We start from the raw sequence: 13,346 nt of genomic DNA on the forward strand, positions 1-13,346 counted from the left end.
GCAATGGTGTTGCTAAGAACAGCTTTGATTGTATCAGCTTCAATTTCGATTTTATCTTTTCAAGAGTTTTGACACAGACAAATGATTAACCTGAGAAAATTCACTTCAAGCTCAGTAACGATAACCAGTTCATGGAGAACCCACAAAGCCACTTGCCACGAAAGCATAAATTTCATCAGAGAAAAGGATTATAACATTCCAAATGCAGAAAACTAAATGAATTTTAGCTAAAATGCCAAAACTTGCTTCATTCGCTTAGGTGCATGTGCTAGACAAACAACATTACAATCATCAGAAGCCATTTGCGATTATACTACAATCTGGAAGTGAGCTACAACAAATAGCACACAACAACCCTACAACTGAAATAAGGAAGATACAATAAAATGTATTCTTGCAAAATGAAGATGTACACTTTGACGAAAATCAACACCTTGAATACGTGGCAAGATTAACAGGACAGATGCAAAAGACGTGAATGCTGTCAACATCATGATTTTATAACAGTTACCAAGGCTTCAGATCACCAACAGGGCCGGCTGTCCAGTTTAAGATCTTCTCACCTGACTTCAAGTAAACACCCTTCTCATGTGGCAACTTACGTGCAAGTCCGTTCAAAATCTGATGGAATGCATCACCTGATTGAGCAGGTTGTGGGAACAACATTGCCTGCTTCATTGAAGGGTTGGCAAGCAATCTCTGCTTCCTCAAGATGACTTCTGGAGGAATTGATGTGAGAATAGTGTCCAAATTCGGAACATCTTTCTCATCCACGAACACTCCAATTTCTTCCCATGGTATTGCATCGGCAAATGGGAGAACAATGTCATCTGCAATGATGACGGGGATGCAACCAAATATCACTGCTTCGACCAGTCTCGGACTCCATGGGGCCCACCCGAGTGGGCACAAACAGAAAACCGCTCGTTGCATGTCTTCATAGTAAGTTGTTGGGTGCTCCGTGGAGATGTCGAAAAGAGGATTGTCCTTGAAGTTCTCCCACACTGATGCCCGAGCACCTCTGAAATTGGAAACAAAATTGAATTTTCTCTTTGCTTAAGTTCCATTGCATAACAAAAGCACTAGAGAAACTAAACAGGTATTTGGGGACTCGATGAAAAAGCCAGCCTTTGCTAAAAAAGTCAAGAAGCCACCATTCATTTGAGAATAGATTATTTTATTAACTTTTCGGCTTTTTAGCTAAAATATGAGATGAAAAAAATTAATATATTTGGGATGATTTTTTAAGTTTTTTTTATTTATGAACAAATATGCAAAAAAGTTTAGAGGAAAGAGAATCTTTGATTTTTTTTGTATAATTCTTGGGTTTTTTTTGGCTTTTTTGGTAACTTTTTGACTTTTTGACTATTTTTCTAACTTGCCAATCTTGCTTAATGTTTGTCATTAGTTAAAAAAGTCAAATGTCACATCAATTTTTTTTCACTCAAAAAAATCAACTTTTTTAGTAACTTTCCAAATGCATTAGCTTTAAAGCTACAAAAAAAAGAAGGAAAAAAAAAGAACCCTAAACCCAGCCTATCCCACTCGAGTGAGGTTGGCTAGTCCCCATTGGATGGGGATCTAAAAGGGTTGATTGGGTGCAAGCCTAACCTTTGACATAATTTGCACAAAGTGGCTACCCTCCGGTTCGAACCCACAACTTCAAGGTTATTAGGCCGAGTTTTGACCAGTAAACTAGAGAAATCGTAGAAATTAAATGTTGTCTTGGAAGAATATACCTTGCATAATAACCTCCTTCTGGATCGTTTCCCACATCATAAAATAAACCTCGGAAGTACACAAAAATGGAACGAGGAGTTTCAGGGGGGATCAAATGGGCTTGCATTTTCTGTGGAGGAGCATATGGAGGAATTGTGATTGAGCCGTCTTTTAAGCAAACATGATTCCGTTGTCCAAAAGTTTGAACCAAGGTTGCCCGCTGGAGCAATGTAAGTATTCCCCTTTCAATAGCTTTTTCTTCCTGCAATTATGAACAACAATGGAAACAGTTGAATAAGGGTTAACAGTGCGACACTCATTAACAATACAAATTCACATTTGGGTACATCTGAAGATTGAGGGTGTGTTTGGTTTGTGTTTTGAGATAAATTTTTAAAAAAATTTTGGGAAGAGAGTTTAGAAATTTTTTTGGTTTGTTTGGTTGTTTATTTTGAAAATAGTTTTAGAATTTGAGAGTTTGGGATGATTTGATATTTTGTTGTAATTGAGTAGATGTGTGTAAGAGAAAAAGTGATTGAGAAAGAGAGAGGAGAGAGAAAAAGTGATTGATTAATGTGTAAAAGAAAGAGTGATTTTGAAAATTGTTTTCAAAAAATTTGAACCAAACAAAATTTTGAAAATTTTTCTCAAAAATTGTATCTTGAGATACAAACCAAACAAACCCTAAAAACTTGAGACCAGATGTGAACATTTGGAAATGAATCTAAACAATATATCCAATAAAAATAAAATCAAGAGAAATAACGGTGGAGAAAATGATAGAGAATCAAACTTCTTACTTGGTAGTGAAAGCATGCGCCAAAATCATGAGGTGTTATGAAAAAGTGATCAGCCCCTTCTGTCCTATTCCAATAAGGCCAGTTAGCAGAAATAAGCTGTATCGCACTTCTCATCATTCGTGGTGATTTGAACGGTAGAGGGAGGCCATTTGGTGTCAGGTCACAAGTGGTATATACAGGGGTATAGAACCAATCAGCTTCCTCGGGATTAAGGGTCCGTACAGGGCTAGATAACAGGAATCGATGCATGTAGATCTCGGCAGCAAACATGTGGTTGAGGCATCTGGGATCCTTCTGCAGAATCTTCTTGTTGTATTTGCTTGGAAGCTCATAAACAAAAACTTTCAACCTTCCCACTGGATCATCTTCCAAGACATCTCCAGCACTACCTAAATTATTCAAATTCAAGCACAATCAAAGAATACTTCAAAATTCTGGAAGCGACATTTTAGAAGTTTGAAAATTTCCAAGTAACAAGACGACTTGAATATGCACGGAAAAAACTCAGTCAATTAAGCAGGCAAAACACCATTGTGTGTTTGGTGTTTCTATATTTTTTGTGGGCAACCTTCTAGGAGAAAGAAATCAAATATAAGGACAGATATCACTTATTTCAATGAATTACTTAATAAATTAACCACTTGAGAAATGTTGTGAGTGAAGAGCTGTATAGCATGTTTCAATCTGCAAGAACATAAAAATATCCACTATACTTTAGATGGTACATTACTGCTCCAAAAGTGGGCTTCATTCTTCACTGTAAATTAGAGGTGGCAAATGGGCTGGTTTAAGCATATTTGGGCCAGACAAAACGGGTTATGCATTTGAACAATCCAACCAAACCTACCCATTTAATAAACGGATTTAAGCAGGTTGGATTGAATTGGATATGGATAGACAAATAAACCCGACCAACCTGTTTACTTTATCGAATTTTTTGTTCCAACAGATATTGGAGGTGGAGTGGAGGCCGCGATGGGGTGGTTATGGTTGATCATTGGCAGTTCTTTGTTGAGGAATTTCAAGATGCAATGGAGTTCAATTTTTGTTTTATAATCTTATTGGTATTTATATATAAATACATTGTGATCAGATTGAAGCAAAGGAACCCCATTCCAAATATGTTTAGAATATTAGAAGTGATGTCCGCTGGTTTTCGTACTCTTGGCAATAATTAGATATGTTGGTCAGTATTTGCCTTCACTGATGGTGGTGGCGGCCTCCGCCGCCGAGTTGTGGTGGTGGTGGTAGTGGTGTGGCGGAGGTGGTACCTATTTAAATAAGTTTAAACAAATACCCATGTCCAACCAATTTAAATTCAATTTTAATGGGCTTGCAAGATGCAACCCATTTAAACCTGTTTATGGATTTGGATGGGTTCAGGATTTTAAGTGAGTTTAATTGAACAGGTTCATGATTTTAAGTCGAGTTTGCCACCTATACTCTAAATCCATTTCAGCACCAATTGCAAAAAATAAGCAAGAAAATACTCTTATCTTCTTCTTCAATAAGGGAAAGCCATAAAAAATACCACTCAAGCTCAAGCTAACAGGGTGTATGAGCACTACATCTATCTACAAGATGTCTGCATAAACAAGAAAACTAAGTGATTTTCTCATCCTTCTCAGATTATTTATTTATTTATTTTTGCTGGTCATCCTTTTCAGATTAAAAACAAGGTTTTATGTTTTGATCATAAATGAAACCTAACATCCAAATGAATGAGTCCCTTCCGTTTTGGCACGGCTACTGTCTACTTTGAGAAAAAGAAAAGAAGGCATCACTGCACACCCAGAACTAATGACATTATTATAATCAACTGCAAAATAAGGAAGTTTTACAATGTTGCCACATGCTAATAAAATTACATACATTACCAATTACATAACCCAACAAAGCTTTATCTCAACTTTTTCCCATCAGAATAATTACTTACAGAGCAACTCAACCTAGTGCCCTATATTCTATTAGAGTCACCGTGTCTCTTCTGCATGTCATTCGCTATCACAACCATTAAAAGACATGTCAAACAATATCAACATGGTAGAATATTGTACTATCCATTATTGACTTCCGTTGTCACTCAGGGACAGTCAATACCATAACCACACTAATTATACAAACTTTAAATATAGTGGACATTATATTTAATTTAAGCTAACAAAATGTGAATAACGGAGCTCCTATTTTTAATTGGCATGTCTGAAACTCTGCATGCACTGGTTTAACCCAAGAATTAACAAAAACTAATGCTTGTATTCAACATATACTAAAACAAAAAACTCTTAACAACATTTTGAAGGAAAGATATGTACAAAGGACTGTGCTTGCATTCAACAGATATTAAATTAAGTCAAATGCAAGTCCCTGGGTGGATGCTGAAGCATTGAATCTAAGACACTATCCTTAAAGGCCTCTCTCGAAGAAAAAAAAAGGTGACTGGCAATCTCAGAAAAAGAAAAAAAGGAAAAAAAAAAAACCCTACTCATGAGCTATGACTGGCAATCTCAGAAAAGGAAAAAAAAAAACCCTACTCAAGAGCTGACTGGCAATCTCAGAAAAGGAAAAAAAAAAACCCCTACTCAAGAGCTGACTGGCAATCTCAGAAAAGGAAAAAAAAAAACCCTACTCATGAGCTATGACTGGCAATCTCAGAAAGTTTTCAGATTCCTTGAGCCCAGAACCCATTCGCTGTTATACACTTCGAACCTGCTGGGTATCCTCCATAATACTCATCATGAGGCATTTCAAAATGTCTAATCTTTTGGTACCTTAACAGAGCTCCTTGCCTTAGGTCCAACCTCCTCATAGTGGCAATAGTGCCCTAGCATTGCAAGTCTGCCACAGAGCCCTCTTGACTGTTTTCTTGTGTTGCTCTCAGCATATCTTACCTAATAGTTAATTGATACAAATTATAATCACGTAGATAAACCTAATACACACTGCGACCAGACCAGTACAAGGCTGAAGCTAAAAGAACTAGGATAATCTGACCTCTATGTTCAGTGCAGCCAGATTGGTCCTCTTATTAAAACTCTATGGCGGTGTTTGGCAACTAGGTTTTTGGGTTTTTTTTTTGATTTTTTTCACTACAAGACAAATGTTTTACAAAACCAAAAAAAACTAATCCAAACAAAATATCACATCAAACCTCATAATCATCTCACTTTTTCTCTCACAAACATCACATCCAACCACAAAAAAACCCAACTATCTTCCTAAACACAAAAAAAAAAATTCTCCAATAATATCCTACAACTAAAAAAACCTACAAAAAAACCTACTTCCCAAACACCCACTATATTCTCAATTCAATTTAAGCTAGATGCTAAACCAACTCGATCCAAATCACATTGCAGCAGTGTGTATTATGTATTAAGTATTGTTTACTCCACTTTCAACGCCTTTGTAGCTCCTAGAATAGTTTGGTTAATCCAAGTTAAAAAGGGACCAGCCCAATAGTTTGAGTGTAAAGGGCTATATGGCCACTAGGAAGCTTGATGCCAACTGCAGATTGTCAAGGTTCATAACACCCTCAAGTCCAAATATTATGAAGGGAAGACAATGCATTGCAGACACTCATTATCAAGCTCTCTCAGATCCTCATTTAACTAAAATGGATTTGCACCAATTCAATAATGATGCAACAAATAAGATTTGAGATCTTAATATTCTCCACAACTCACTTCGGGGAAGAGAGAGAGAGAGAGAGAGAGAGATAGAGAGAGAAAGAGAAATTTATTTTAAGCATCAGTATCCCACACTATTTGGCCAGTTTCCAGGACTCCACATAATGATGAAATCGGTAATAAATAGTTCCAAGGAACCAATGTACAAAATCATGTTCTCTCTATGATATCAGCCAATTCCCTTTTTACTTCAGAGTTCAGACCATTTAGATCCTTTTGCCAATTATCATGTCTCACGCTAAGTTCCCCATTGTGCTCCTTCATAACCATTTCCATGAATCAAAATCTTTTCTTCAGCTAAAGAATAAGAGTTTATCACAAACATCCAAGTCAATTTTTTACTTTTGAAATTAAAAAAGAGTATTCCATAATGTTGGTGCCTTGACCTATGTTACTAGAAAACGCTAATACCCTGACAATTTATGTATTGGTATGCACGTTCCGAAACATAGTACACTTTCGTTCTGAAACGGTAAATTTAGTGATCCGAAGCGATCCCAAAAGTTTTTTTGCAATATATTTCTTTAAATGTTACCTTAGGAGAAAAAAAATCAAATATATGAACTAAAATCTAAGGTGAGTAAAGTCTTGACAAGACAAAAAAATAAAAAATGGGTCATAAGTTTCATAGAAATGATTTCCTACATGATTTTTTTTTTTTTGGATACCTGATAATTAAAAGAAAATTACTCTAGAAGTACCTTAAATTCTTAAGTATAATATATATAAGTCTACTCTTATTGCACCACATTTTAAAGCATATAGCATACCACGTTCCCGTTCCCGTTCCCGTTCCCGTTCCATGTACCGGAACGATCCACATTCTAGGTAACATAGGCCTTGACTGCTTACAACACCACATTTTAGAGCATATAGCATACCACGCTCCCGTTCCCGTTCCCGTTCCATGTACCGGAACGATCCACATTCTAGGTAACATAGGCCTTGACTGCTTACAAACCCAACCTTTGGTCACATGCACAAAGTGCCTGCTTTCAAACTTGAACTTGTGTTGTCCTATTTGACAGACAGAGTGCCAACCTTCAAACATGACAACACAGGTTCACAAAAGAATAGTGAGACCCACGAAACGAACCAACCTGTTGTCCATGGATTGGGTTGGTTTGGTTCTGAGAGAAACTTGGCTTGGGTCCAAAAAATCCTTGGGTTCAACCACTGGGTGAACCGAACTAACCTGAGACCTGACCCCTATACATATTTTGTAAGAAAATTTGTATGTCACACAAATATACTTGATATATCTACAAGTTATTGGCTAAAACAATCATTAAAATAGATGCTACTATACATAATCATCATATATTTGTAATAGAATCACTATAATTTGACTGAATAGCTTTCAAAGTCTTCTACAATAATAACATAGCTTTAGAAACATGAATATGGACATAGGACATGGATAAAACAAATTAAAAACATTGTGCCGTGATAATTTTTCAAAACAATAAGGCACAACACAATGGACATGACAACAAAAAGTATCTATTTTTGTATATATACATGAAAATAATAATTGTTTCTTCATTTTTTAAATTGCTATATTTTCATTATATCAAAAAGTATAATTATTTTCCAGATTTTACATATTAAAAAATAATTAAAAAAAAAGTGTGAACAATAAATCCTAATATCTATTTGGAAAAGTTCTATTCATGAATAATTGGAACTTTTTGGGATTCAGATTTTTATAAAATTAGAAGCATAAATTAATAGGAATTAATATGTATAAATTCACATTAATTTTCTTTTATCATTAGATTCCAACCCAAGTTATGTTCTTCAAAGTTACAATATGTTTTATTTGTCTAACTGTTGGACACGTATGTCTACCAACTACCAAGTGTGCAAAGCATGCTAGTGGACATGTTTGGATTATTAAGTCACCAATTGTCCCAAAAGCTTAAATTGTTAGGAAATGAGTTTAACAATGAAGGTGTTTGGTGTAGTTTATCTGAGCTGTTTATACCTTTTTATTTTGGGAGTTTGTGTCAGACTATTTAACACGACTTCTGCTTATAGCTTATTAGATAGAAATAACTTAAATAAGCTGGGGAAAAAAAAAAGAAGCTAGTTTTTGGAAACTAGCTGAGGAGTACTTTTGGTTTCTACTTTTGGATTATCAACTTTCACCTTACAATAAGTTGCACCAAATACCACCAATATATATATCAAGCTATTTAACACCCTCCCTTGCGTAAAATCCCATCTTGCATATGGAAATGTAAACATCCATACATATAGAGAAGAAGTAATAAAAACAGGGGCCAAATCCAAGTGTAAACGCAGAGACTTGAACCCCGTGAGTGCTGATACCAGGTTAAAGTCTCCAATTGCCCCCAAAAGCTTAAGTTGTTAGGAAATGAACCCAACAATGTTATCAAATTATTCAATAGCGTGTTCAACACATGTCGAGGAGTGTTGTCAGTGTTTGATACAGACACAACACATTCTCAGAAATGTCCATAATTCATTAGTATATACCTAGAATTGTGCATTAACCTAAACCAACACGATATTTCTTGATTCGGTTCGTTTCTGGGTCTAAAATTTTGGAACTTACTAAGTTCGGTTCGGTTTTGGGTTTAATACTAACCCAAAATGATCCATGCACACCCCTATCCAGATTATAGATTCATGATGAAGAGGCTAACAGACAAGATAATCAGCCTTTTTTTCCTATTAAAAGAAAACAGACTTCTTTATTATCAATCAAAGAAAATGTGCACAACTTAACAAAATCAAGACACTAGATCAGTGTTCTGGATGATTTATATACCTTTTGCAACAAACCTGAAAATCTAAATCTACTATGTTTTAACTTCTACATCCAAACACAATTGTCGTATTATGCTTTTAAAAGAAGCAAAATCCGTGCAAGTTGCCACTGATAATGAATGTTAAATTTCGGCACAATGCCGGTAATTTAATCTATAGCACAATTGATCAATAAGGAAGCAGCTTGAGGAAATGGTAAATCCAACTCCAACAAATGCCAGGAGGTCACATTTTTGCAGTAATTACAGATTTGTATGGACCAAAACATGTCCCAAATTCCCAATCTTTTTTTTGGTTTTGTAAACATTTCCCAATTTACACTAGACAGAATGTTAAGTCAATCCTCCTAGACATATGGGATTGATTGGATCATTGGACTGTTGGACTTACTAATATATATTTGGTAAAATGAAAAGGGGAAAAAGAAAAAAGAAAAATAAAGATATTTGGGCAGAGCAATTTTACCATACAAATTCCATTTTGTGGTAAGTAAACCCAAGAAGCACATCAAAAGAAACCCTAGCTCCTAATTGTGACACACATGATATATCACTGCCAAAGGCAACACAAAGGGTGCCCAAATCTTTAATTTATTTTTTTATTTTTTATTTTAGTGTTTTTAGATCCTCAAGCTGCCCAAATTAATAGCCCCAACCCCCAAGAAAGGAAACAAATCCAAATCCTATATTACCTGAACAGCCAAATAATCTCAAACAAAAGTCAAAAGAAATTAACCCAAATGAAATCAAGATAACTATCAAACAGAAAAACAAAAACAAAAAATAAAGATAAATTCAACCCAAAAATAACAAACAACCGACAAGGAAAAAATTTCCATAAAAATACAAATATATCCATAAATAAAAGCCAAAGATGATCCCACCTGAAATTCGTTCAGTTCGTTGACCCCTGCCTCGCTCCACAGCACCATCAATCTGCAAAGAAGCAAAACAGAGCAGCCCAACAAAAATCCACCTCCAATTCTTCATCTTTAGTCTCTCTCTCTCTCTCTCTGTAAGAACAAATCTAAATGTACAAAAACAACAAATAGAAAAGAGAGCAAAGAAAACCCAGAAGGGTGTTTTGAAGGTATGCCCCAAAGATGAGAGGAATGAGGACTCTACTTAATTGGGAGGAGAGAGAGATAGTTGGGATGTCATTAGTAAAGAAATGGGTAGTTGTTGTTGGAAGAGTTTTCTTACAAATTGGGCTTTGAGCATCTAGGAGGACATTTGGTGAATTTCAGGCAGAAGAGAAAGAGACAGCTCAGAGAGGGAGAGAAAGAGACTGAAAAAGAAATGGGATGCGAAATTGCTTGAAGAAACAGGGAGGAAGGGCAAGAAGAAGGTTTGGTTTAGCTGTGAAAGCTCTTTAAAAAATGATTTTTATATGATTTTAGAAATTTGTGGGTAAAGAAAGATTCTTTAGAGAGAGGAAGGAAGAGCTTTTTTCGTTTGATGGCAGGTCTCGATCTCAATACCGAGTCGCTATGCCTCACAAGTCAAGGCTGTTCAACCTTCAACCTCTCCTGTTTTTTTACAAGGCCGCTGCTACTCTTCTTTTTCTTTTTTTTTTTTTTCTTTTTTTAGATCCCACTCTTTTATTTTTGGATCATTTTTTAATAAATTCTTTTTCGAAATGTTTTATCTCAGCTAACTCATTTTTTTTTTTTGAGTATTTTATTAATATTAAGTTTGGTAAGTTGAAAAAAAGTTAAAAAGTCAAAAAATTATTCAAAAAGTTAAAAAGTTATCACCATTTACCAAAAGTCAAAAATTACGGGTGCACAACTTCAAATCTTAATTTTTCTCTACACACTAATTTATACAATTTTTTTAATACACATTTTTTCATAAAAAGTCAAAAAGTTAACCCAAAGATTCATATTTTTTTTCTCAATTTTTTAGTCCAAAAAGGTAAAAAGTGCACTTATTTAGGACACCCCAAACAACCCCTAAGTCTTCTTTAATGTTATATAACCAAATTATTCTTTTTAATTTTTTACACATGTTTCTATTTGAACTGATACATAAGAATAGTCTCACATTTTATAGAAAAATATCTTCGTTATTCTAAGGAGAAAATATATCCTGCATTCCATAGAAAAAATCTCACATTATGAATTTGAACCTTTTTATAATTTGAAAATTTTAAAAATAATGCAATAAAAATCTGAATGAAAATCAAAATACAATGTGAATGTTCATAGTAAACAACAAATATACAACTAATTTTTGAAAAAACAAAACACATATTAAAGTAAAATGTGAATGTTCACAATAAACAACAAATATACAACTAACTTTCAAAAAAATAAAATTCATACCAAAGGACAATGTGAATGTTCACAATTTATAATTAACATACAATTAGCCTTAAAAAAATAACGCATACCAATGTAAACATTTACACTGCAATGTGAAAATATAAAACAAAATTCAAAAAAGTCAAAATCGACTATTTCAATTGTTTAATAGTAACAAAAATAATTGTTCAACTAACAAGCATAGTAACAAAAATAACAAAGATACAATTAATTTTCGAAAAAACAAAACTTATACCAAAATACAATGTGAATGCTCACAATTTACAATTAATATACAACTAGTTTTTTTAAAAAATAAATTTATACTAGTGTGACCATTCACACTGTAACGTGAAAATATAAAATAAAATTGAAAAAAGTAAAAATTGACTATTTCGATTATTCAGTGATAACAAAAATGATTATTCAATGAACAAGCATAGTAAAAACAACAACAAGATACAACTAACTTTCGAAAAATTAAAAAAAAAAAAAACTCGTATCAAAAAACAATGTGAATGTTCACAATTTACAATTAACATACAACTAACCTTAGAGAAACTAAATTCACCAATGTGAACATTCACATTGCAACATGAAACAAATTGAAAGAAAAAAAAAAAATGACTATTTCAATTGTTTAATGGTAACAAAATAAATATTTGTTTAAACAACAAGTATAGTAACAAATAACCAATGATATGTGAACATTCACATCTTGCAAAATATATAATTATGTCCATATCTATATTCTAGCACTTAATTCTCAGACTTTCAAATAATGTGAAATGTGAACATTCACACTGATTGACAAAAAAATAAAAACAATGACAGCAATAGAATTAGAAATCCAAAAAACAAAAAAAAACTCAATCAATTAAAAAATAAAAAAATATCACCTACATCCTCATCTTCATCATCATCTTTATCATTATCACTATCATTAATAATCTATGCAATTTCACTATTTCACCAATCCAAATCAAATCAAACCAAACCCCACCTTTGAAGAATATGTTTGTAACAAAATTGACTAGACATAAATAGAGCTTTGACTTACAACAATAGAGAAATATAGAGTTTCGAACACAGAGCAATAATGGACGAACACAGAACTTCGAACACAAAGTGACAATGGAGGAGCACAAAACTTCACCGCAACAATAAATGAACATAATATTATTTCACCACCATGTGTAAACTAGAGATTCTAAACCCTACTAAATAGAGAGTTTTGAAACACTAGCACAATGAAACAATACCACAAATATGAATGAAACTAATCAAAAAGAAAAAACGTGAATAATGGTAACTACCAAAATAGAGGTAGCAATAAAAACGAAATGAGTATATCATTTTTCTATATAATACATATCAACAATAGACATAAAGATATAATATTATAACAAACAATATAAATAAGGAAAAAAATGATCTCATGGAATAAAAGTATAAATATATGGGACTAACTAAGTTATAATTTTCCTTGGTGGACTTATTGGGTTAGAACACCTCTAAATAGGTTTTATCAATAATAATAAAAAAAAAAAAAAAAACCTTCATTTTTTTAAGAAGAAATTATATATATATATATATATATATACGATTCAACCTTTTGTAATAAAATAAATTTTAAAATTTTATTTGTTTTAATTTAAACAATCTGTTTATAATTAAGTAAGAAAAATAATAATATTTTAATCATTAAATTCAATGAAAAATGATATTTTAGATATATTTACATTGAGTTTAATGACTATTTTTTTTTTCATTAGCTTACTTAACGGAAATAATGGTTTAAATTGAAAATAAATCAAAAGATTGAAATTTAAATTGACAAAATTAAAAATTAAAAACTTATTTTATAATAATGGTCGAATTCTGATTTTTTTTTTAAATGTAATTTCTCGTATTTTTTTCTTTTCCTTTTTTTTTTTTTGGTGATAATTAGGTGTTCGGACTAATTTACGCGCATGTCAACTAATCTTGGAGAACTAATCCCACCGCCCATTTCCAAGGGCCCCATTTAAAGCCATA

At 33.2% G+C, this 13,346-nt stretch overlaps 1 protein-coding gene across 1 annotated transcript; it reads right to left on the reverse strand.

Moving 5' to 3' along the window:
* Positions 1 to 221: 221 nt before the first annotated feature.
* Positions 222 to 10,598, reverse strand: LOC114261306 (putative beta-1,4-xylosyltransferase IRX10L). Its single transcript, XM_028201547.2, has 4 exons — positions 9,888 to 10,598; positions 2,520 to 2,908; positions 1,740 to 1,981; positions 222 to 1,021 (listed from the first exon to the last, which is right to left on the reverse strand). The coding sequence occupies exons 1-4, from the start codon at positions 9,991 to 9,993 to the stop codon at positions 508 to 510; spliced, it is 1,251 nt and encodes a 416-aa protein (XP_028057348.1). The 5' UTR covers positions 9,994 to 10,598; the 3' UTR covers positions 222 to 507.
* Positions 10,599 to 13,346: the final 2,748 nt, after the last annotated feature.

The sequence above is a fragment of the Camellia sinensis genome, chromosome 15 (assembly GCF_055761805.1).
Source record: "Camellia sinensis isolate YWXY chromosome 15, ASM5576180v1, whole genome shotgun sequence".
Taxonomy (NCBI): domain Eukaryota; kingdom Viridiplantae; phylum Streptophyta; class Magnoliopsida; order Ericales; family Theaceae; genus Camellia; species Camellia sinensis.

Coding starts and splice junctions, on each gene's coding strand:
- LOC114261306 (XM_028201547.2), bottom strand. CDS start 9,993: ATGAAGAATTGGAGGTGGATTTTTGTTGGGCTGCTCTGTTTTGCTTCT. Junction 2,909..9,887: donor ACGAACTGAACGAATTTCAG/GTGGGATCATCT, acceptor TGAATAATTTAG/GTAGTGCTGGAGATGTCTTG. Junction 1,982..2,519: donor GCGCATGCTTTCACTACCAA/GTAAGAAGTTTG, acceptor TCATAATTGCAG/GAAGAAAAAGCTATTGAAAG.